The sequence below is a fragment of the Coffea arabica genome, chromosome 1e (genome assembly GCF_036785885.1).
Source record: "Coffea arabica cultivar ET-39 chromosome 1e, Coffea Arabica ET-39 HiFi, whole genome shotgun sequence".
Taxonomy (NCBI): domain Eukaryota; kingdom Viridiplantae; phylum Streptophyta; class Magnoliopsida; order Gentianales; family Rubiaceae; genus Coffea; species Coffea arabica.
The window spans coordinates 1,090,858-1,114,767 of NC_092311.1; the positions used below are offsets into that span (position 1 = coordinate 1,090,858).

General features: G+C 35.5%; 1 protein-coding gene and 1 long non-coding RNA gene across 8 annotated transcripts; both read left to right on the forward strand.

Annotated features, from left to right (window-relative positions):
• The first annotated feature begins 10,764 nt into the window (after positions 1–10,764).
• Positions 10,765–13,079, forward strand: LOC113699701 (F-box/LRR-repeat protein At4g14103-like). Its single transcript, XM_027220061.2, has 3 exons — positions 10,765–12,263; positions 12,338–12,475; positions 12,561–13,079. Exons 1-3 carry the CDS (start codon positions 11,214–11,216, stop codon positions 12,816–12,818), a joined length of 1,446 nt encoding a protein of 481 aa, XP_027075862.1. The 5' UTR covers positions 10,765–11,213; the 3' UTR covers positions 12,819–13,079.
• Positions 13,080–16,502: 3,423 nt separating this feature from the next.
• LOC113699708 (uncharacterized) lies at positions 16,503–21,668 on the forward strand. Of its 7 annotated transcripts, none has more exons than XR_003450465.2 (3): positions 16,503–17,843; positions 17,983–18,175; positions 18,250–21,668. It is a non-coding gene; the product is annotated as an uncharacterized lncRNA (long non-coding RNA). The 7 variants fall into 7 exon arrangements; XR_003450462.2 differs by having other exon boundaries at positions 17,983–18,121; XR_003450466.2 differs by having other exon boundaries at positions 16,503–17,474; positions 17,983–18,121.
• The last annotated feature ends 2,242 nt before the right edge of the window (positions 21,669–23,910 follow it).

The following is a 23,910-nucleotide window of genomic DNA, read 5'->3' on the forward strand; positions in this document are numbered from 1 at the left end:
TACAAGGGTAGTTAGTAGTCAGTTAGTTAGCTGTCAACGTCGGTATCATTTCTGAAACAGATTCTGTGTAACTAACTCTGTGAAGGCCACAAGGATAAAAGGCCAGAGGGAAGGAGAGATGGAGTCAATTGTCATTTTCCAATATCCAGACTTTTCCACATTCTACTTCTTCTTGTACTTCTCCTTGATTCAATAATATCATTCATTCATCCATCATCACCGAGAGATGCTCTTCATTTTCTTTCATTTCTCCTGGTGTGGATTGTGATCTTTTTCTGTCTTCCGTAACAGTGGCATCAGAGCTAGGTTCGCCCTAGCTCAGGCCGAAGAAAGGAGTAATGGCGGAAGGCACTAGAGGTCAGGAAAACAGGAAATTCGATCGAAAGGGAAATAGGAGCTCTCAAGGATTTGATTCTGGAAGTCTATAATCAGTGGAGTCAAGGATAGCAAGGATCCCCATAGGCATCTGAGACTAGCCAGTGAAATGCGGTGGGGGGAGTTAACAGGCTCCCACCTGATTCTCCCGTATGGAGCTTCCCACATTTGGAGGCGAAGGTTTCAAGAATTGGTTGTATAAATGTGATCGGTTCTTGGAAATAGATGAGACTCCATCTGAAGCTAAAGTCAGAATTGCAGCCATGCATTTAGAAGGTAAGGCTCTTCAATGGCACCAAGTCTTTATGAAGGCTAGAATTTCTAGAGATCTACCTGCGTGGGAGGAATATGTGAGAGCATTGGGATCAAGATTTGGAGATTGTCTCTATGATGACCCCATGGGAGACCTTAAGGGTTTAAGACAGACCAGGTCAGTAAAGGAATATCAAGATGCATTTGAACAATTGTTAAACAGAGTGGATCTTCCTGAACAGTATGCAGTGAGCTATTTTATAAGGGGTTTGAAGGAAGAAATTCAATTGGCTGTAAGGATGTTCATGCCTCGGGACTTACAACATATTGTTGGTTTGGCAAAGATAGAAGAAGCTAAAATCTAGAATTCGCTAAGGCAAGGTAAATATGGTGGACCACCAAGGTTTTCAAGCTCTTACTCCAAGGGTACCTATGACAACTACGGTTACCCTGGAAACACTAGTACCAGTGACATCCCTTTGTTGCCTAGACCTGGACGGAGGAAGGGGAGTAATTTAGAAGAGCAAAAAAGGCCATCTTGATTCTTGAATACATCAGAATTGGAAGAGAGAAGGGCCAAGGGGTTGTGTTACTGGTGCGATGAGAAGTATGGTCCCAACCATCAATGCAAGAAAAGGCAGCTATACAGGATTGAGTATGTCGAAGAACTTGAGGAGGCCCTGGAGGGGGTAGATCATGAAGGAGAAGAAGGGGAAATAGTGACAGAAAGTGATTTAGCACAAATATCAACAAATGCCATAAGTAGCTTGAGGGTCCCCAATTTCAGCACTATGAGAGTGCATGGCAATATTGGCAAGAAGGCCTTTAGTGCCCTTAGAGATTGTGGAAGCTCTCACAATTTTTTGCATCCAGAGGTGGTGAAAAAGTTTGGCCTTAAGACATTGCAGATTGATCCTGTGAGGGTAGTAGTAGCAGATGAAAATTCGCTCACAACCACCACTCTGTGTCCAAGATTCCGGTGGAGAATGCAAGGACAAGAATTTGAAGGAGATATGCTGGTCTTACCTATTGGGAGATGTGAAGTAGTATTGGGAATGCAATGGCTTTCCAATCTAGGTGATGTCGAATGGAATTTTGCAAAGCTAAAGATGGAGTTCATACATAGGGGTAGCAAAGTGGCATTAATGGGATCCAAGCAGCAATCAACTCAGCTGATTCCGAGGAGGCAAATGCAAAAACTCTTGAATAAGCCAGAATAGATTGACTTAGCTCAGCTATGCTTCATTTCTATAAATCAGATGAACAGCCGGGAGAGCATCTCAAGCTGTCTGATTGCAGAAATTGACATGAAGGCAAAACGCTATTAGTCTCAACTGGACTTGATTTTGCTTAAATACAATGAAGTGTTTGAAGAACCTACTGAATTACCCCTTGCTAGAACACGTGATCATAGAATCTACCTTAAAGAGGGGGTGTAGCCTATCAATGTTAGACCATATCAATAGCCAACATTCTAGAAGGGTGAAATCGAGAAATTGGTGATGGAAATGTTAAACAGTGGAATTATCAGACCTAGTAATAGCCCTTTTTCTTCCCCAGTAGTCTTAGTCAAGAAAAAGGATGGCACATGGAGGATGTGTCTGGACTATAGAGAGTTGAATAAGGCCACTATAAAGGACAAGTTCCCTATACCACTTATTGAAGAATTATTGGATGAGCTATTTGGAGCTGTTGTTTTTACTAGATTGGACTTAAGGTCGGGGTACCACCAGATCAGAATGCAACCAGATGACATCTCTAAGACTGCGTTCCGAACCCAATATGGTTATCATGAATTTATGGCGATGACATTCGGGTTAACCAACGCCCTGTCAACATTCCAGAGTCTAATGAACAACATTTTCAAAGCCTTCTTGAGGAAGTTTCTGCTGATCTTCTTTGACGACATATTAATCTACAGTAAGTCTTGGAGTGAACACTTGCAACAGTTGACAATTGTATTTGATACCTTGGTCCAACATCAACTCAAGGTGAAGAAGACCAAATGTTCTTTTGCTGCTAACCAAATTGAATACTTGGGGCATTTGATTTTAGTTGAGGGGGTTAGTGCAGATCCTCAGAAAATTGTTTGCATTCAACAGTGCCCTACACCTAAGAACATTAAGAAGTTGAGAGGCTTTCTGGGATTAACAGGTTACTATTGCAAGTTTATCAAGGATTATGGCAAAATGGCACACCCCTTGACTGATCTACTGAAGAAAAATGCTTTTTCTTGGCACAAAGGGGCAACCATGTCATTCAACCAGTTAAAGTTTACGATGTCTTCCCCGCCTGTGTTGGCTTTCCCAGACTTTTCAAAGGAATTTGTAGTAGAAACTAATGCCTCTAACAATGGCATTGGTGTAGTTCTTTTACAACAGGGGAGACCCATAGCATTTTTTAGCAAGGCATTAGCAGTTAAACATCAGGGAATGTCAGTTTATGAGAAGGAAATGCTGGCTGTAGTGAATGCAGTACAGAAATGGCGGCCATATCTACTAGGGGGGCATTTCATTATCAAGACTGATCACCAAAGTCTCAAGTATTTGATGGATCAGAAAATTTCTACCCCTAGCCAATAGAAATGGTTGTCAAAACTCATGGGGTATGATTATGAGGTGCAGTATAAGAAGGGTATTGAGAATGTTACAGCTGATGCCTTGTCTAGGCAACCACACCAAACAGCAGTCCTCCAATCTCTTATTGGGATCAATACTAACCTCCTAACTAAGATACAACAATCTTGGAGGGACGACCCTAAGGCTCAGGAAATTATTAGGCAGCTTTCTTATGGAGATACATCTAAATTCAAACATTACAATTGGGATCATCAACAGCTGAGAAGGAAAAGAAAGTTGGTAATGGGGATTGATATGGCACTCAAGAGACAATTGATTGAATTATGGCACTCCAGCTCATTCGGGAGGCACTCTGGAATTCTAGTCACATATCATAAACTGAAGGGCACTTTTCTATTGGAGGCAAATGTACAAGGATGTATATGATTTCATCACAGTTTGTGACACCTGTCAGTGACATAAATCTGATCTGTCAACATACCTAGGTTTACTGCAACCTTTGCCAGTCCCTGAGCATATTTGGTCTAATATCTCAATGGATTTCATTGAGGGTCTTCCTAGATCACACGGGAAATAGGTTACCCTGATTAGACTCAGCAAATATGCTCATTTCAGTGGATTATCACACCCTTACATTGCTATGGATGTTGCTCAGTCTTTCATGGATCACATTTTCAAGTTACATGGCCTACCTCAGACCATTGTGAGTGACAGAGACCCTATTTTTCTTAGTCAGTTCTGGAAGGAGTTATTCAAGCTTTTGAAGGTCCAGTTGCAATTTTCTATCTCCTACCACCCTCAGATAGATGGGCAAACTGAAGTGGTGAATAGGTGCTTAGAGAATTATCTTAGATGCATGACAAGTTACTTCCCCAAGGCCTGGTACTCATGCTTACCTTTAGCTGAGTATTGGTACAATACCAACTTCCATTTAGCCATCAAGACCATACCATTTCAGATTGTCTATGGTCAAGTACCCCCTGTGCATACCCCTTATCTACCTAGATCAGCTACAGTGGATGCTATAGATAGGAGTTTAGCTGCTAGATAAAGGGCACTGCATACCCTCAAACATCATCTCAGGAATGCTCAACACCGAATGAAACACTTAGCCGATAAGCACAGATCTGATAGGGAGTTTAAGGTGGGGGATTTAACGTATGTGAAGCTACAACCCTATAGACAACATTCCCTCAAATCTTCTAGTTGCCAGAAGTTGTCTCCCAGATATTTTGGCCCTGTTCCTGTTTTGGAACATATAGGGAAGGTGGCTTATAAATTACAGCTCCCTGCTCATGCTAAGATTCATTCTACATTTCATTTTTCCTTACTCAAGAAGAAGGTAGGTCAGCAACCTATCACTCTGTATTTGCTAGCTACTACCACTAATCAAGGACACTTGCTGTTGGAACCATTTGCAATTTTGGATAGAAGAATAGTTAAGAGGGGGAATCAAGCAATTACGTACTCAGGTATTGGTGCAATGGAGCAACTCCTTCCCTGAGGATGCTACATGGGAATTTTGGCATGATTTACACCAGAAGTTCCCCACATTCGGTCCTTGAGGACAAGGACCTTCTCGAGAGGGGGCATATGATACGGTAGAAATACTAATACAGGTGCAATTACCATATAATGTAAGGAGCAAGGTGTAAATACCATGTTATAATAACCGTGTAATAGTCACGTATAGAGCAAGATTCAAAAAGCGATTACAAGGGTAGTTAGTAGTCAGTTAGTTAGCTGTCAACGTCGGTATCATTTCTGAAACAGATTCTGTGTAACTAACTCTGTGAAGGCCACAAGGATGAAAGGCCAGAGGGAAGGAGAGATGGAGTCAGTTGTCATTTTCCAATATCCAGACTTTTCCACATTCTACTTCTTCTTGTACTTCTCCTTGATTCTTTAATATCATTCATTCATCCATCATCACCAAGAGATGCTCTTCATTTTCTTTTGTCTCTCCTGGTATGGATTGTGATCTTATTCTATCTTTCGTAACAGAGGTCTTAAAGGCTTCGGAATTCTCTTGTAACAGGATTGCATGTGATATAATCCATGTTTCCCCTTTGATTCGTGCAGCAGAGGAGGAACCAATTATGTAAACTTCTTGACCTATGAAGCTTAAAGATCCATCAAGATTGCCGCATCTTTCCTCATTAAGTTCCTGTCCTTTGTCGTTGGTGTGGATGAATTGAGGCGGCACAAGGATGGTAACCTGTAGTTTTTTTTTTTTTTTGGCAAATTCCACTTTACCCCACTGTGGTTTAGTATTTTTTTTATATAACTCTCGTATGATTTCAAAAACTATACATAACCCTCTCATGGTTTGAACTAAAGTGGCAAAGTGACAGAAATGATTATTCGGAGTCACCTAAAATGTCAAAAATACCCTTATGTAAAGTTAAAACTTATTTATTAACCAAGGGGGTTATGTGTTGATTTTGAAAATCATAAGAGGGTTATTTGGTAAAGTATTAAATCATAAGGGGGTTATATTGTAAAACATAAAAATCATATGGGGTTAGTGTGTCATGTGTTTATAAGGGTAATTTCGACATTTTTAGGAGTTTCGTTACGATTGACTATTTTTGTTACTTTGACACTTCAATTCAAACCATGAGGGGGTTATGTATAATTTTTGAAACCATGAAAGGGTTATTTAAAAAATATTAAATCACAAGGGATAAAATGTAATTTGCCCCTTTTTTTTTGAGTGAACAACCTGCAGTTCAACAAGGCATGAAAAAAGAAACTTTTTTTCCCTTGAAATTGAATGGACTAAGTACAGTTTATGAACTAGTGTTTTACAGAATTTCTACTTTGCTTATCGTCCTTGTGTTTCGGACCAATGCCTGATGGACTCTATAGAGTAGGATAAGGATTGAGTTTACATGGGGCTCAGAGTTTCCATGTGTGGTTATCTTGTATATCATTTATTTGCAGTTTTCTAAATTAAAGAATGACCATTCTAAACTTTTGATTAGACTGAATTGTAACAAATAAATGACAGATAAATTGATGTAGGATCTCTACAAGTGATGAAATACTAATAGTACGTAAATGCACTAAAACTTAATTCTTTGATGAATAAAAGCTTTAAAAAGGAAATTGATGGATAGATGAATTTAATATTTGATCAAAATAAAAAAAATTGATACAGAATAACTGATTTGGGAAAGGAAGAAAAGAGAGAAGATGAAAACAAATTAAAAAGATGGGCATGATAGGGCCGGTGATATAATCTCCCATAACTCTCTTAAATAGTGTTGACTCCAACTGCCACCTTTCTTCTTTTATTATTGTATAGATATAGATATCTATATGTATACTATATATAACGGGTGATATCTATACAACATATAATGTTTGAGCAATGGCAATTGGTATAAAACACTTTTTGTCATCTTTTAAATTTTTAATTTTACCTTTATAGAAATTAATTTTTACGCCAATCATTTAATCATATTTTGCCAATATAATTACTTATAATCACCCTAAGTATAGTAACCACCAAATTACTATAATACATAATTCAAGATTCAGTATACAGCCCAAAAGTACGAAATACAAAATATATCAAGTGCAGGCATGCTCACTTCTCTCAGGGTGCTAACACCTTTCCCCTGTTAAGGAAAACAAAGATACAGTGAGCTTTCGTCCAATGAGGCTATCAGAAAATCATGCAGTCAAACCAACAAGAACATTTAATTTAAGACTATTTCAAGAAAGAATAAGACAAATACTTGAAGTGCAAGTTAAGAAGTAACAATCCAATTCAAGGATACAACGGCTTCCAAGACCCATGTAGCTCGGACATCTTGCAGGTGGTTGACACTTTGTCAACATTTATCAAACCAATAACTATAGAACACCGTTTTACTCCAATTCCCGTCCACCGTTTCACCCCTATACCGGGCCTGCACGTGACAATAAATAGTGGTGGTAATACTCAATCATACCAATTAGTCGAGAAGATAACACTTCACTCGACAAAATAGTAGAGCCAGGGTTCGTTATCTAATCGATCAGGCCCTTACCGGATCGACTCGAATAACTAACCAATAGGGTTTTGGAATTCCCAACATACAGTTGTGTTGATGGGATAACGGCCCAACCAACCAATCAAAATAATTATAAAATAACAGTTAACAATAAACAGTTGGTGGGACAACAATCCAAACAACTAACAGGACAAGTACAAACAAGAAAGGGATTGAACAAGATAAAGTACATGTTCACCCAAGTCAAATATTAAATAGTTCAATAACAAACAATTTCACAGGACACACGTATGTCAAGCAAGTATGAAGTGCAACATGCATTTAAAACACTCACCGCGTTGAGAAAAGTTAACTTTCCTCGGTGATAGGGTCCGGGGGTTCGCTTTCAAAACCTGTGACTTAATACATTGTTCAAATGTTTTAAAGTAGTTGAGCCCTTAAGTGCAAGCTTTTAGTTAAAAGTATCATGTATCCTTGCTCAAACCACAAGGGAAAACTTTTGATACTAAAGTCAAAAATACAAATTTAAACGGGGAAAAATAAGGTTTCAAATGAGGCAAGAATATAGTAAGATGATATAATAACGTTCAATAAGCGACTCGGGAAGAAAAGCCACTCGTTCTTTAAAACACCCTAGTTTTAAGTGAAAATCCAAGTATAAGTAGTGATCCAAGGGTTAACAAGGCATAGTAATGTAAAAGCCACAAATTCACCATCTTAGTACCAAGTTATAGCTAAAATTCTTCTTCATAAGTCCTATACTAAACCTTTAGCAGCATCGAATAAGGATTTCATGCCACACTCTATTCGAATAATAACTAAGGGCTAGTAGGGAAACTCGGTTTCTAACAATCGACAATCACTATTCAATTTCAAAGGCATAAAACTGTGAGAAAACCTCAATTCCAATCATAAAACCAAGTTCAAATGATTCAACAACTCCAACTTGAAGTTGGAAATGAAAGCAAGTACAACTTTAGAAAAATAGAATTTTCTCTAGTTTTGCGCGATGCTGTTTGAAAAATCATATCTCGAGGTTCGTAAGTCCAAAATTTATAAATTTTATACTGTTGGAATATAGACTCAAAGGGCTACAATTTCCCAGGAACATTAGCGAGATTCTGTCCACAAATCAGGCAAATTCCAGTTTCAAGTTGTTGCTTTATCACGTAAAAAAACCGAGCAGGTGTAAAAATTCAGTCAATTTTGGAAAATCACAGATATTCATAGAAATTGAGAAAAATTCTGAAATTTTCATAGTAGAAATTGCTCTGAATCTAGTTTCAAAGGAAAGAAGCAGAACTTAATTTAAATTTTTCTACAACAAGATATGACAGATTTTCCAAAACTGCTTAGAGTTTCATGCAGAACAAAATTTTCAGCAACACCCGACTCATCCTTCCCACTTTTTTTTTTTTTTTTTTTTTTTTGTCGACACTGGGGTGTCCGGGTCAAGACCCGAAGGCGGCTCGACTAATCCCCAGCGGCCCGGGAGGAGAGGCCCCATCCCCCCGAGCACGGTAACCCTGCACGACTCGAACCCCTGGCAAGCGCTCCTAAGGAGGCGAGCGCTGCCAGATGAGCTGCCAAGGAGGGGCCATCCTTCCCACTTAAGCTCATGATTTTTGGTTCAAATCCAACTTGCAATCAAAATTTAATGTCTACAAAGTTTGTGGAGCAAGATTTCCCCCAAAATTTCTTGAAAAATAAGGGCTAGCAACACTCAAAAATTTTGGCTAGCATGAAGCTTTCAAAACAGAATTTTTCCACCACAATTTGCAACAAACCAACCAAGATTCAAGCTTTCCAAGAAATATACACAAGCCACAACATCAAGTTTTAAAGCACCAAAATCTATTACAACATTCATCATAAAAGTAAAGAATGAATCTCAAGTCCTCTACCTAACTTGCCATGGAAACACAAGAAATTTTTCCTCAAGTCCTCTACCTAAATCAAGTTTTCAAAGAAACCCATAAAAAATTTAATCTTTCTAGCTACAAATCTACTAGGATATAGTCCACAATTGTTTGAAAAACAAAAGAGTGAAGTAGATTAGTCACTTACCTCTTCAAAACTTCAAATCCTAGCAAGATTCACTCAAGATGATGGCAAGACCAACCCCTAGGAGTCTCTTTTTCTCAAGATCTTACAACGGTGCAAGTAGATTGGGCGGAAGGAAAGTTTGGAACTTCAAAATTTTCAAGAAGGAAGAAATTTCTCTCTCTCTCTTCCTCTCTCAAGTTCGGCTAGCCAAGAAGAAGAAATGAAGGTTTTTTGGTTGTTTTTGGAGGTAACATACAAGCCACAAGAAAAGTTTGCAAGGTCAACTTTAAATAGTGCCCAATAGTGTCTCCCGTTTAAGCTTTCTTACTATCCACCCTTAGCTTTTCTAACCTTCTTTTAACTCCCAAAATTTTTCTTAACTTCACTATTGTCTCAACTTATATTCTCCTAGGGTTTTGGCCAAATTCACCAATAAGTCGCAAAATCAACAATTTTTAAGAATTTAATTGCTCAAAAGTTAAAATAAACAAGCAAGAGAAACTCACTTATCAATTAACAAGTAAATCACTAAATGAATGCAAATGTTATAAAATATAATTTAAATAAAAATATAAATAGTTGGGAGGTGAGAAAATAATTATAATTTTTGTTTGGGTCATCACAGTTGGCCCTTGAAACTAATGTGTGTGTGTGTGTATACACATACAATAATAAAGCAGGAGCAGATGGTTTGATATAAACAATCCGTTATCACTTTTTAGAATTCTTTTTTACTCTTTAAATAATTTCTCATCACTAATCCACTTCAACTCGACCACTAACTTCACATAACTAATCTCTACAATAATAAACTGGGAGCAAATGATTTGGTGTAAACAATTTATTGCCACTTTTTAGAATTATTTTTTTTAATCCTTCAAATGACTTCTTACCACTAATCCACTTCAACTCAACCATTAACATCACACAACTAATGAAGTACATGTTTATCACTTAAACATAACCATTTATAGATACTTGCTTGATTTAATTTTCTGTTCAATTTTTATGATTTTTTTGTATTAACATTTTAAATTTCCTACTACTAGATTTGTTGCGAAATAATGAATCTACATTCGTTAATTCAACAGAAGATTTTTTTATCACTTGTACACACATCGAGTGCATGTTGATTACTAGTATATATAATGGTAGAGGGGATTTTTGATGTAAACACATTTTGTCATTTTATATTTTTTTTCTAAACTACTACAAGTCCTTTTAGCAAATAACATGTATTTCTTACTATTCTATATCTCAATATATTTAATAAATCTTTTTTTTAGCAACTACCGGTTATGGTTATGTTTTACCACCAATTAATTATCTGTTTATAGATTTTATTTTTGTGAATTTTTCACATTTTTATTGTCAATTGTAAAACGAATTCTCTCGAAAATAATTTCAATAAATACATTCAAAAAATTTTACAAATATTTTTCCATTAGTTACACACACATTGTTGCGTGCCTTGAACATTAGTATATATAAAGGTTAGGGGGAAAACTAAAAATCAGGATATATATATTAAGGGATAAATTGTAATTAACTCAAGCAAAAGTTAATAATAGTTAAAAGTCATTAGTATATTCTAATCTCTAAACACCTACACCTATGTGATTCATTTCAGATAATCGTGGATTTTTTGAGAAGAATATAGGGTTTGTAGATAGAAAAAAGAAGATGAGGAGTTTCAATTTCGAAGACCACAGATGACGGCAGCTGCTGCTGCTGATTTCTTGGCTCCTCTGCAATATTAGTACTGCTTAAAACAGTTGGGGGGATTTCTTCAACTGATTCAATTCAATTCCCCATCCGTTTTAGCCTCTCTTGGTTCCAGGTTCTCTTTATCTATTTCTGTTGCCTCTTTTGTAAAAGGTTAGAGCTTTATCTGAAATTTCTTGAAAAAAATCCCTTTCTTTCAAATTATGTAATGCTACGTAAAAAGAGAAAATAAATGATGTTGGGTTATAGACAGAAGGCTGTTAAAACCATCCCAGATGATGTTTATGCTACTGACGTTGATAGGATCAGTAATCTTCCAGAGCATCTTCTCTGCCACATTTTATCGTTCATCCCTACCAAAGAAGCTGCAGTTACCTCTGTTCTATCCAGGAGATGGAGATACCTTTTCACTTTGATCCCAGATATTGATCTCCGATTCAATTTTTATGACTCCTCTGGTGAAAACATCGAGTACAAGAAAAATGCTTACTTTCGTCGTTTCTTTAGTTTCATAAGTTTTGGCTACAGAGTGATTCTGTGCAGGAATGTGCGTTCCATTAGAAAATTTAGGCTCTCTATTCAGAGAGTTCACGATTACTGTTTGCCGGGAATTCAGGCATTGCTATCTACTGCATTATTGAGTAAAGTCCAAGAACTTGAAATTCATTTAGAATATAAGTACGATCCTACCAACAGCTTATCCCCTGCGGGAGCAGGAGTGTTCATGTGCAGAACACTAACTTCTGTTAAACTAGGCTGGCCAGATGTGGATTTGATTGTCCCTGATTCTGTTTGTTTACCAAATCTTAAGTTACTGCACTTTGATAGATTGAGATTGGTGGATAAGGATACCATAAAGAGGCTTGTGCAGGGTTGCCCTTTACTTGAAGAACTGAAGTTAGGCTTCACTCGCTTTACATATGGCTTCAGACATATCATAGTTGAAGTTGTTGATATTTCCGGTTCATTGAGAAAACTGATACTTGATTGCTCAAGAGCTGAATATACTGTTGTTGTCAAATCAAATAGTCTCGAAAATTTGGAATATGATGGTGGATGTTTCAGAAATTCTATCATCTGTATAAATGCTCCCAATCTTAAATCTTTGGCCTTTCATGCTGATCCGTATGGGGCAAACTTTATTCAGAGCCCAAAATCTCTTGTTAGTGCCAAAATAAAAATTCCTTGGATTGATGATGAAGCAACATGTCAGCATGTGTTTAAGCTTTTTAATACGGTGCAAAGTGTGAAGTCACTGGAACTAACCAAATATTCCCTAGAGGTATATTTACGTTCTTCTTTTACAATTTGGGATTCATTTAAACTATTCTAAGCATTTTTCTCATTTGAATGAAGGCTTTGGCTGATTTTGGATTGTCGTTGCCAACTTTCAACAATTTAATCAGATTGAAAATTGATGCTATGCCCAGCTGCTACGCTCTATCAAAGTTAAATGAGAGCGTCCCTAGGATTGAAGAACTTGTTCTTCATCAGGTGAGATATCGTAATGATCAACTGTTTTGCCATAGAATTAGAATTTCATGGGATCTTTTGCTTGTAATATTCTTTTTATGGACAGGTGGCCCAAGATGATGATTTTTTTGATTTTGAGTGTCCGTCGTCTGAGGTCCTCCAAATGTGCTTCATAAAACATCTCAAGGTGATACAAATCAACAGATTCTCTGAAGATGAATACGAATTTGAGCTAGTTGAGTGTCTTTTGCAAAGTGGAGAAGCTTTAAAGAAGATGATTATTGGTGGATTTGTAAAGCCTTCAGGTCATGCAAGAATATGGTCGTTCAAGAGATGCTCGCAGGAGTGCCAGATTGTGTTGTAACTTGTAAGAAGCTAGAGATGTGAGGTTTATTGGCCTTGAAGATGCTGATAACTCTGGACACGGAATTTTCTACTCATCACGGTAGCTGATTTTGATATATTTATAGCTTCTTGCATTTCGGAATGGTTGATCTATCTATATTGAAATACTAGTCAATGTTTCTTTTTTGTTTTTTTGGGTTATAAACCACTGATATCTACATCTGTTTTACGATCTACAACTAATCCTGTTCGAGTCAGATCGGACATCTCTTTTATAGCTTCTTACAGGTTTCTTTTTCATTCTGTGTAATGCTTGCTTATTCCTATGAGCTTCTAGGAGGAGTGGTAGGTCAAAGAAATGGTTATAACACCATTGCTGGTTTTGCTCTCGAAAACAGAAAACCTAAGGAGAAAACTAACAATCGAAGTAAAGAGCAGAGAGAATTAGTTTAGCACAGCTGTTGTTATCGTGAAATATTGAAAAAAATTGGCTATTGCCCTGGCTAAAAGGTAAGCCAGCATAAGCTCTTGTTGAATCTATAAAGGATTGCATGCTCTCTCTTAGCTGGAGCAAACATCCTGCAAAAACTTCTACAAGTTCCTTCACTTTTGGGTTATATATAGGTCATATCTGATCCCTTGATGTCTTTTCGTCCTATCTTTTACTTATTTATATTTAGGTATCGTCTTTTGCTACTCCAAGTTTTCTTTAGAAAATCAAAATCTTGTTCTATTTACATTTTTTTCCCTTAATATGACTCCCTTTTTCTTGAGATTGTTCTCTGTAACTAAGTGTTTTTTTTTTTTTTTTCAGTAGTGCAAGTAAAAGGTCTCAAACCTGAGATCTATCACTTACACTCCCTCTCTCGTATCACCCAATCCAACTCTCCTTCCTTCTATAACTGATGTTGAATGAGAATTAGATTAAAATCTCTTCAAGTCATTAAAGATCACGAATCAAGCTATGGGTGTTTTTCTTTCCTTTGGCTGTTTGAATAGTTTGGACTGGTTGTTGATTGGCATTCTCTTCAAGATTTTTGTTCTCATTTATCTTGTCCATATTCACCCAGAAGTTCTTAGTTTATGTTATCCAATTAAGTAGTTCGGGCACGAAGAAATACATTTCACAATTTAATTCACAGATTAGCAGAGGAGCTTTTGTTTGCTGGGAAAATCCTTAGTGAACTTAGGCTATGGCTTTACTGTAGATTTTGTTGTCGTCCGATAATCAATTTGACATCATACGGCATTCACATGAAGCCCAATTCATGATTTAGACACTATTTAGCAGTTGATTTTAAAATACAAAATATAGCTTTTTCGGATCTTGCTATTTCATAACATGTATTAGCCTTTCCTTTTTTTTGAAGGCAAAAATATTTGAATCAAAAGCAGTAAAATAGGTGCTTTTGAATTTATATTTTGCTTTTGAAGATGAGAAGCAACCATAACAGTATCCATACTATCACTTAGAGTTGAGCTAATATGTGTTTGGATTAATTATTCTATACACTGAAAATGCATAAACGAGTTTTTATGCGCAACAACTAATTTTTATTTGAATTTAAAATCATATTTTACATATATATCGTACATCTATTGTATGCACAAGAAGTGCATATAAGACTAATTTTAGGCAATTGATATCAGCACTTTAAATAGAAACTCCAATCACCACATCCTTATTATTGTTAAAAATGACATAAACATCCATAGACTAGGTTCTCCAATCATTTGAATGCTAAAATTATCTTCAAGGTATAGTTTTATTATCTTTTTGCATTACTTTTATGGAGACCTCTACAGGCTGACTAACAAAATCTTCATTTTTAAATTCTTTAGAAAAACTTTAACATTTTTTTTAAAGTTATACAAATCCACTTGAAAAATACTAAAAAAATATTCAAAAGTAATAGACAATTTGAAACCACAAAATTTAGTAATTTATTCAAGGGTTGTCAGATAACTCACATAAACATGGTATTTTAAGTATCATCATTATTAGGAATTTTCTTTGTTTTTTTTTTAATATCCTCCTACCCTCCCCATGCCCTACCCATCCAACTATCAGGCAAATGATTCAAACTGTAAATCTCAAAGTAAAAAAACTCGAAGAGCCCTCTCCTAACCACTGGTTATTACGAATTTCCTTTGTTACTAGTTATACAACAATTTAAAACTAATCAAAGAGTAAAAAAAAAAAACTAAGTGAATTGAAGAGACAAAAGTTATTGATGAATACATAAAGGAGCAATTTTGTCTCTTAGAATATTTGATAGGTTTCGTATCATTTCATTAAGTAAAAAGGAAGGGTGGACTGCCCAGAACTTCTTTTTTTTTTTTTTTTTTTCAGAGTGCAAATGTCATCTGCCTATAATCTTATGTATTTTTTTGCTTATTTAAATTATTTATTTCCTTTCTGATAAACTGCTTGAATTGTGAGCTATCATTTTCCCTTTTTGTAAACTACAAGAGGGTTATTGGTGTTTTAGATGCCAGTAAAACTTCTCTTTGTAGCAGCCACTTAATGTAGAACTGTTTTGACTTCTTACAACAAAGAGAATTGGTTGATCTATGTCTATAGACTATAATACATCCACAAGAAATGTATAAACATGAATAATAAGTATAGAAAAACGAAATGCACAACATTTAAGAAAATTGGTAAAAATTGTCCTTTTACAATTGTTTTTTGAATTTGTTGTTGAAATTTACATACAAAAGATTGAAAGTGCATTTTATTAAAAAAAAAATTACCCCTCTAAGATTCATCACATCTACTAATATTATCAACTAATTAAGGACCTCTTCCTTTAATCTTTGGAACAATGTCCAGTGTTTAAAATTTAAACCAACTTTAATACTAAGATGGTCAAATTTTATTCAGTAACTAATGTCATAAACATCCTTGTTAATGGATTCTTTACAATTAAAAGATCTTGTGATAATGACTTGACAGGAAATGCCCTGCTCTTCTCCTCCTGTAGCGACTAAAACTGACAGTTCTTTTCATAAAAAAAAAAAAAAAATTATATGTGATACTCATACATTCAATAAATTTGACAAGTGATTTTCTACTTCCTTCCTCGAGTAGAAGAGTTCTTAGTACACGGGTAAAAACCTTTACTATAGATTTGCTCGTGACTACAATTTTGTATATAGGATTGATGTTCTAAGTCCTAATTTTAAGAATTATACAGCTAAAACTCAAACTTAACTAAATTCTTTTTCTTTTTTCTTTTTCTAAATAAAAACTATATATTGTTGTGATTATATTGTTTATAAGACCATTTGTTCTTTAAATAATCTCATTCAAATAGTATATCAAAGTTATGTTGGTACATTAATTTGTGTGCCCGGATTTGATAACAACTATTATCATAGTAAAAGCGATAATAAAAAAACTTACAGTACAGTAGCATCTATTTCTCATTTTACACGTTTTGATAATCAAAAATACCAAAAAAAAAAGGAAAAATAAAATATCAAATAACCTCAGCACAAATAATTGAAAAATGAAAACTCCGAAGAGAATAAAAAGGAATAAATCTCATCGATTCGAATTGTGTGATACGTAAAATTTTACTTTGGATTTTATGGCTTTGTGGAATTTTAGTAAAATTGAGGTCCTATTTGCGCAAAATCCTGCACTTTTGCTCTTTACAAACTCGCTAAATAAAACCCAAAAGGCTAAAACCCCAAATTCGCAGATTATGCTAAGAAGGAAAGAAAGAAAGATTCTGCGGGAAAAAAGAAGCTGAGAATATGCAAAAAAAATGAGGAATTGATGTCGAAGAATGTTTAGCAGAGCAGCTGAATCCAGGGATTCTCTGCAGCTAGCGGACATTAGGGATTTCTTCCCAACGCCCAAAAAGGTTCATCCCAGGTGTTATCTCTGTTGAACTTACTTTTTAAAATTGCATAATCTGATATTAGTTGGAGTTGCATTCGGTTTCTAAGCTACTTTTAAACTCTTCTTGAGGAGGATTCGAAAACCCGATTTGGGTATTTATTTTATTAATTAGTTAATTGGGAGAGATCAAGATCAGGAAAATTTGTGTAAATGGGAGGGATCAAGATCAGTGACCTTCCAGATGATCTGCTCTGCCATATTTTATCTTTTCTTCCCACAACCAAAGGAGCCGCTGTTACCTCTGTTTTGTCAACCCGAATTCGATTTTAATCCTCGCAAGCATGTGAATGAACTCCCTGACAACAGTGATGAGGATGCCCGTGATCGCCTGTTCTCTGATTTCGTAAGTTTTGTCAATAGACTGATTCTGCTAAGGAATGGGAATCGTCCAATAAGAAAATTTGAACTCTTTCTTTTGGCGGTTGAGGAAAGGTTTCGGGTGGCGTTTGACTCTTTAATTAGTGCTGCGCTTTCTTCCAAGCTTCAGGAACTTAAGATTTTTGTGGATTATAATCGGGGTCATTACAGTCCACGCTTATCTCCTGAGGAGGTGAATTTTACGTGCAATACACTAACTTGTTAGAAACTACACTGGGAAGTGAATTTGAGAGTCCCCAAGTCAGTTTCTTTACCAAACCTTAAGGTATTGCACTTGGAACAATTCGCATTGGTCGATGGGATTCCATTCAGAAGCTTATTCGTGGTTGTCCTTTGCTTCAAGAACTAGTGGTGGATTGCATTTTGGACCTTTCCCGTGCTGAGGTTAGAAGTATTTGAATTGAAATTCTTGATATTTGTAATCCTTGTATAGAAACTCTGAAGCTGAGACTTAGTTCCTACTATGTGGATACTACTGTTCTTGTGGAGTCCAACACTCTCAGGAGTTTGGACCATGAATATTTCGGGTGCGTCATTCTCAGTCATCATAAAATCTTTATCAATGCGCCAAATCTCAGACATCTGGCATACAAAGGTGTTGCAAATGGACTAGACATCATTCAAGGCTTGAACTCTCTTGTTAGAGCTAAATTACTCATTTCGTACCATGATCTATTAGTGCCACATGTTGTGAAGGTACTCAATGGAGTGCAAAGTGTGGAATCGCGTTGTTTGTGTGTGTACATTCCGGATGTATGCCTTTTCTATTCTGAACTTTAACTTCTTCCTGACTTTAAAGTTTTTCCTTTGAGTTATAGAGTAATTGGAACTTCATACTTCCACTCACAAATGATGAAAATTTTAATTGCTATTTCTTTCGTTTTGTGTGAAGGCTTTTTATGATTCTGGGTTTTCCTTGCCCACTTTCAAGAATTTGATCAGTTTGGAGTTGGTGGCATTTACCCAAGTTCAGTCCCTAACTGATCATGATATTAAGATAGCCTTTGACTGCATCCATTCCTGGCAAAAAGGTACAAAGCTTAATCGCAAGTGCACCCCAACTGATGAAGCTTGTCTTTGATCAGGTGTGTCATGCTGAAAATGTTTTATCATGAACTAGTATTGCATTCAGTGTTCTGTTCCTTTTTTTAACTGACAGGTGATTGGGGATGATAACATTAAAGAAGAGGAATTTGAGGTGCTATTGCCATAGCTTATTCCAATATGTTCCAATTTACATCTCAAGGAAATAGAAATTTCAGAGTTCAACGGGAAGGAATATGAATTAAAGCTAGTTGAGCATCTTTTACAAAACGGGCAAGCTTTGAAAAAGATGACTCTTGGTGGATTTTTAGAAGTCCCAGTTTGCAAACGAATATTGTCATACAGGAGATCTTCTGAGGATTGCAAGGTTTTGTTACGTGAAGCTAAATCAGTTTGTAGTTCTGATGAGTACTAATAGGAACAAATGATTGTTTTTCTCTTTGTTGGTCAGAGAAGTTATTTTACATGTTATGACTGCTTCGTTTGCTGAACAGTGGATATTTCAAATCTGGTTTTGGCATTCTAACATGCCTCGTAAATACTCAATATCTGTTAAAAACTTCAGGAATTAAAGATATTAAAGCAATTTATGCTGACTTCTATTTGAATCAGGTGCAAGAAAGTAAGCATTTTAATTGAACGCCAAAACTCGTTGTTCCTAGTGGGCTTGGTTTTGTCAAAGTTTGTAGAAGAAAGCTTCTCTAGATATACCTGATGCAGAAACTATGTAGAGCACATTTTTGTGTGGAGCAAGTCATTTTAATTATAGTCTGTATTTAGAGAAAATTTCTAGGAGACGCTGGATTATTTTGGATATTTAGTGATTTATCATGCATTGCAGCTTTTGTTATGATCACTGCTTTTGCCCCTTCTTGGCTTTGCTCATTTGTCTCAAGTTACATCTTTGTCTTCTAACATGTGGAGCTATAAAAAGGAATTAATTGTTCAACCTTCAACTATATCGTTCAGTCAATCCAGGAATTCAGGAGTAAAGATTGGGAATCAATTGATTGTCTTTTGCTTCTTGAATTGATCAGTGATTGTTATTCCCTCTATCTTATTCGCTTGCGCATTTTAAGAACAAGTAATAATTACTATGGCTTGCATCTGACTGCTTTTCTTGTTTGCCACTTTTTTTTTTTGGAAATAATGCCAGTTAAGGATACGAGTTTTTCTTGCCTTTTGATGCATGAACTGATTATTGATTGCTAATCGCCCTTGTCCATTAGATAAAAAAGAAACAAAATTAAAGAAAAACAAAGAGTTATGGTTCTTGAAGCCTGCAACTATGTGCTTTTGTCATGTTGTTGCTCTCAGTCTTCCATTTTGTTTTAATTTTTCTTCCTTTTTCTGAAGGAGTTTGCGAGGAGATTTCTCTCTAATTAATCTTTGCATTGAGGTCCAGTGGTTTTGCTTTTATTAGATTGAGAATTTTCAACTTTTATTTCAAGTTGCACAAGAATTATAGGAATGTTTAAGAGATGCTCTGAGGACTGATTGTATTATAAGAATCTAGGGATGTGATGTGTATTGGTTTCGAAGATGCCGATAACTCTAGAGGAGATCTTCTACTTATCGTGGTAGCTGATTTTTGATGTATTAAAACGTCTTGGATTGAGAAATGGTTGATCTTTCTATAGTGAAATGCCAGTCAAGGTTTCTTTTTCAAATTCTGTTATGCTTTCTGAGTCGCTCATATGTGCTTCTAGTTGGATGGAATTAAACATAATTAGTTGATATAACAACATAGCACCATTGATATTTGCTAGTTGATTCATAATTTAGGTAGTACATTTGTTATTATTGTAAAACATAGAAAAATTGCTTATTGCCTTTAGGTTAAATGTTAAGTCATATGCTCCTGTTGATCTATAAAGGATTGCTTACTCGTATTATAGGCGAAGCATAAACTATGAAAAGCAATGCTGTTGTACCGTGTATTTATCATTTCAACAATTGCCTGAAAACTTCCAGGAGTCCCTTGATCTTATGGTTATAGGTGATATCAGATCCCTTGATGTCTGTGTTCCTACTTGATTGTTGTACTTGTCTTCTTTTACTGTATGTTTTCGATTATAATCCACTTCTGTTCACATCTTTCTTTGAGATGTTTTCTGTTTCAAAGATTGACCTAGAATTAAAATTTGTGAGTAAAAATCATGTATCAAGCTGTGGGTGTTTCTCTTGCCTTTGGCTGCTTGAACAGTTTGGATCGATTTTTTATTATCATTCTTTTCAAGAATTTTGCTCTAACTATTTGAACATGCATGGAACCCTGAAGCGTGCTATGTGAACTTGTTCTGTACTCTTGCTGCGTCCGTGGAAAAGGAAACTTGAATTTTTGGCTTTTGAGATTGGAGAGCACAAAGATTAAGCCTTGTTTGGATTGCATTTTTCTGGATTTTTTTGTAGAAAAATTACTGTAGCGATTTGATATATGTGAGGTAAAAAGGTGATTGGGAAATGTGTTCACGGAAAACGTAGCAATTTTTCTGAAAAACAAGGCCTTAGCTTTAGCTTTTATATCTAGCTTACAATATTTCATGGAATTTGACTCAGAAATTTTGTATCTCTATAAGCTCACAGCTAATTGTTTCTATTTGATTAAGAAAGCTGTAACACCAGTTCTGAACTATGGCAATGAGTTGAAGCACTAAAAGAACTTGACAAAGGCTAGTTTAAACTAACAAAGCATATTGGTAGTGTATTCTTTTTGTTCTTGTCTATGTAGCACTTCCTGGTGAATAAACTTTCAAGCTTTTGGAACCAGCAACATTCCTACTACAGACCACCCTGGTAAATCTTGGTGATGATTGGGTTGTAGATACTCTGAAGCTCCTTCATCTTGTACTCATACTCCTCCATCTCGGTAAGCTGATTCCTTTCCAACCATTCAATGGACTGCTGAATCATATCCTCAAATGCTTTTGTTGTTTGCCGTTTGCAGCTTAGCTCTTCTCATCCCTGACAGCATTTCTCAACATGTAGATATAATCCTCTAACGCAATCTCTGTTGTAACCTTTTTCATGAACTCCTCGTTTTCTTAACTTCTTTGTTTCTTCCACCATCTTCTCAATTTCTTCTTTTGACTGTCTTCCAATTTCATACAGATTTCTTCCTCCATTTTAGTAGGGATGGAGGTGTTCCTAGGGATCACAACATTAATGCGATCTTCAATAAGTTCTACACCAAGAGATAATGGGGGTTACATCCACCAGTACAAGGTCCTTAATCTTCTGGTTGTCCCCGCCACCCAAGATTGCGACTTGAACAGCTGCACCATAGGCAACAGCTTCATCACGGCTGGTCTTCTTGTGAAGCTCCTTGCCATCGAAGAAGTCTTGCAACAATTGCTGAAATATGTGAATCCTGGTTGAACCTGTAGAATCTGAAAACTATTAGAGCGAGGAGATTAACTTTTATCACTCACAAATACATGTGGGGAGGCAATTTACACGCATACAAGCATGTGTGAAAGAAGAGAAATAATATTATTGAGAATAAATTATATTTTACCTTCTTGTGATTTTGCATTTTTCATATAGTTCTTCTGTGACTTTAAAAGCTATACATAATTCTCTCGTGGTTTAGACTAAAGTGTTAAAATAATGAAAATGATTATGTGTAATGGAATCTATGCAAATGTCAAGATTACTCTTATTTAAAAGTTAGAAAGATTGAAGTGGTCAAAATATATAAACTTATTATGTATGATACTTTAACCTTTTATGATTTTGTGTTTTATCACATATTCCCTTTATGATTTTTAAAATATATGCATAATCTCCTATACTTAGTAAATAATTTTCAACTTTATATAGGGATCCTTTTGATGTTTTAATCGACTCTGTTGCGGAATGCACATGTTATTATTTTGACACTTTAGTTCAAATCACGAATAGGGTTATGTATAACTTTTGAAGTCACAAGGGATTCTATGGGAAAAATGGAAATTTACCCTATTATCAATATATCATTGGTCACATAGTAATAACAAGGTTCTCGATCTTTCACTCTTCTTAACTGATAATAATAGTAATAAAATTCATTGTTTATAATTAGATGACGACTTGGTAAACAAGTCTTGACAATCACAAGAAATTATTTAGTAAAATACCAATTCCTAACTTATAAAATTGCCATACTTTATTTCAATAAATTACTAAAAGCTTAATTCGACTAAAATATTGCTGTTTTTAGGCTTAATTTAATAATTTCATACAGGATTAATATGACATTAATTGCCTATGTCAACTTGTATGACGAATTATATTTTACACTCTTCACAATTAAGTTTACAATCAATAAATGATGTTTTACCATTACTAAATGATGTATATGTGCTAGGAAACAATACTGACTGAAATAATTTGGTACTACGGGCAAAAATGAAATATATAACCATTTTTGAGAATCGCCAATCCCTATGTTTTTTGGAACACTTGCCTGCTTGGATTGTGAGTTCTTGAGGAAAAATTTGGAACATTCCCTCCATATATTTCATAATATGTTGTTTACCTCACATACATGATATTGCTATAATATATTTTTTTACAAAAATTCTAAAAGTTGTAATCCAAACGGGCTACTCAAGTCTTACTTTTAATTAAGTAAACTTAGTAACATTCGAACTTAAATGATCAACTAATTCACTTGCCAGAACCACCCAATGACTTGGGAGACAAATTAATTTTTTTGAAATTAGATTTTTCACAAAACGGGTACCCGTAAATAAAAAGTTTATAACTTAAAAACTAACGAAAGTATTTTTAAGTAGTTATGCATCAGGCTTCTTCATTTTGGAAAAAAAAATGGTATTAGCCTTCTTCTAAATATGCTATAGCTTCCATTAGTTTTACATATGCTTTTAAAAAAAAATTAGTGTAAGTGAGAGGTCTCGAATCTCTCACTTACACTTTGTTGGGAGGTATCGGGTTTCAAATAACTCTAACACACAGTGAAAAACCTCCCCAATTCTTTAGCATAGATTAGGAGCTTTAAGCAAGACAAAAATCTAGCACTAATGGAAGATAAATCGCCCGTAGACATAAAAAGAACCAACTACATGAAGACACAAGAATTTTTACGTGGAAAACTTCTCCAATATGAAGAGAAAAAACCATGAGACTCTTGAGCCCACCACAAATTATTCCACTATTACCAATTAAAAGTGGAGTACAACTTTCAGCAAGTTCACAATTGAGATATGACCTTAAACAATCAACAAAGTCACCAAATCCCAAATAAAGAACAAAAGTTGTGAAAAACTTCACTAGAAAATAGCAGCAGTTCGAAATTTATAACTAAAGATTGAGCCGTTGAAATCCGATCTCCACCGTTCAGAACGTAGAACTTGATGTCCTCTACCTTCAGTTAAAATTTCAGGCCAATCAGACGTCGTTTTTCTCTGCAGAATTTTCTGTATTTTTCCCCACTTTTTCTGGGGCTGGAATAAACCTAATTTGGCCTGTAAATAGGTAGGACAACTCCTTAACGGGCCTAGACAATTACCCATTAATTTTGGAATTTTTCACATACCAAAAACTCAATACACTCCCTCTCTCCATACTACCCAATCCAATCCTCTCTCCGCAATTTTACGGTTGCTTATCACAATAGAGTTCTGCAACTATTAGCGAAACATGAAAAGAGACATTTTTCGTCGATGGCATATGAATCTTATGCTTTTATTAACTTATGAGAAAACAAGAGTATCATAAATCAAGCAGTAGTTTAAACGAATTTAAAACTATTTCATTAAAAAAAATAAAAAAA

Coding starts and splice junctions, on each gene's coding strand:
- LOC113699701 (XM_027220061.2), top strand. CDS start 11,214: ATGATGTTGGGTTATAGACAGAAGGCTGTTAAAACCATCCCAGATGAT. Junction 12,264..12,337: donor TAACCAAATATTCCCTAGAG/GTATATTTACGT, acceptor ATTTGAATGAAG/GCTTTGGCTGATTTTGGATT. Junction 12,476..12,560: donor AAGAACTTGTTCTTCATCAG/GTGAGATATCGT, acceptor TTTTATGGACAG/GTGGCCCAAGATGATGATTT.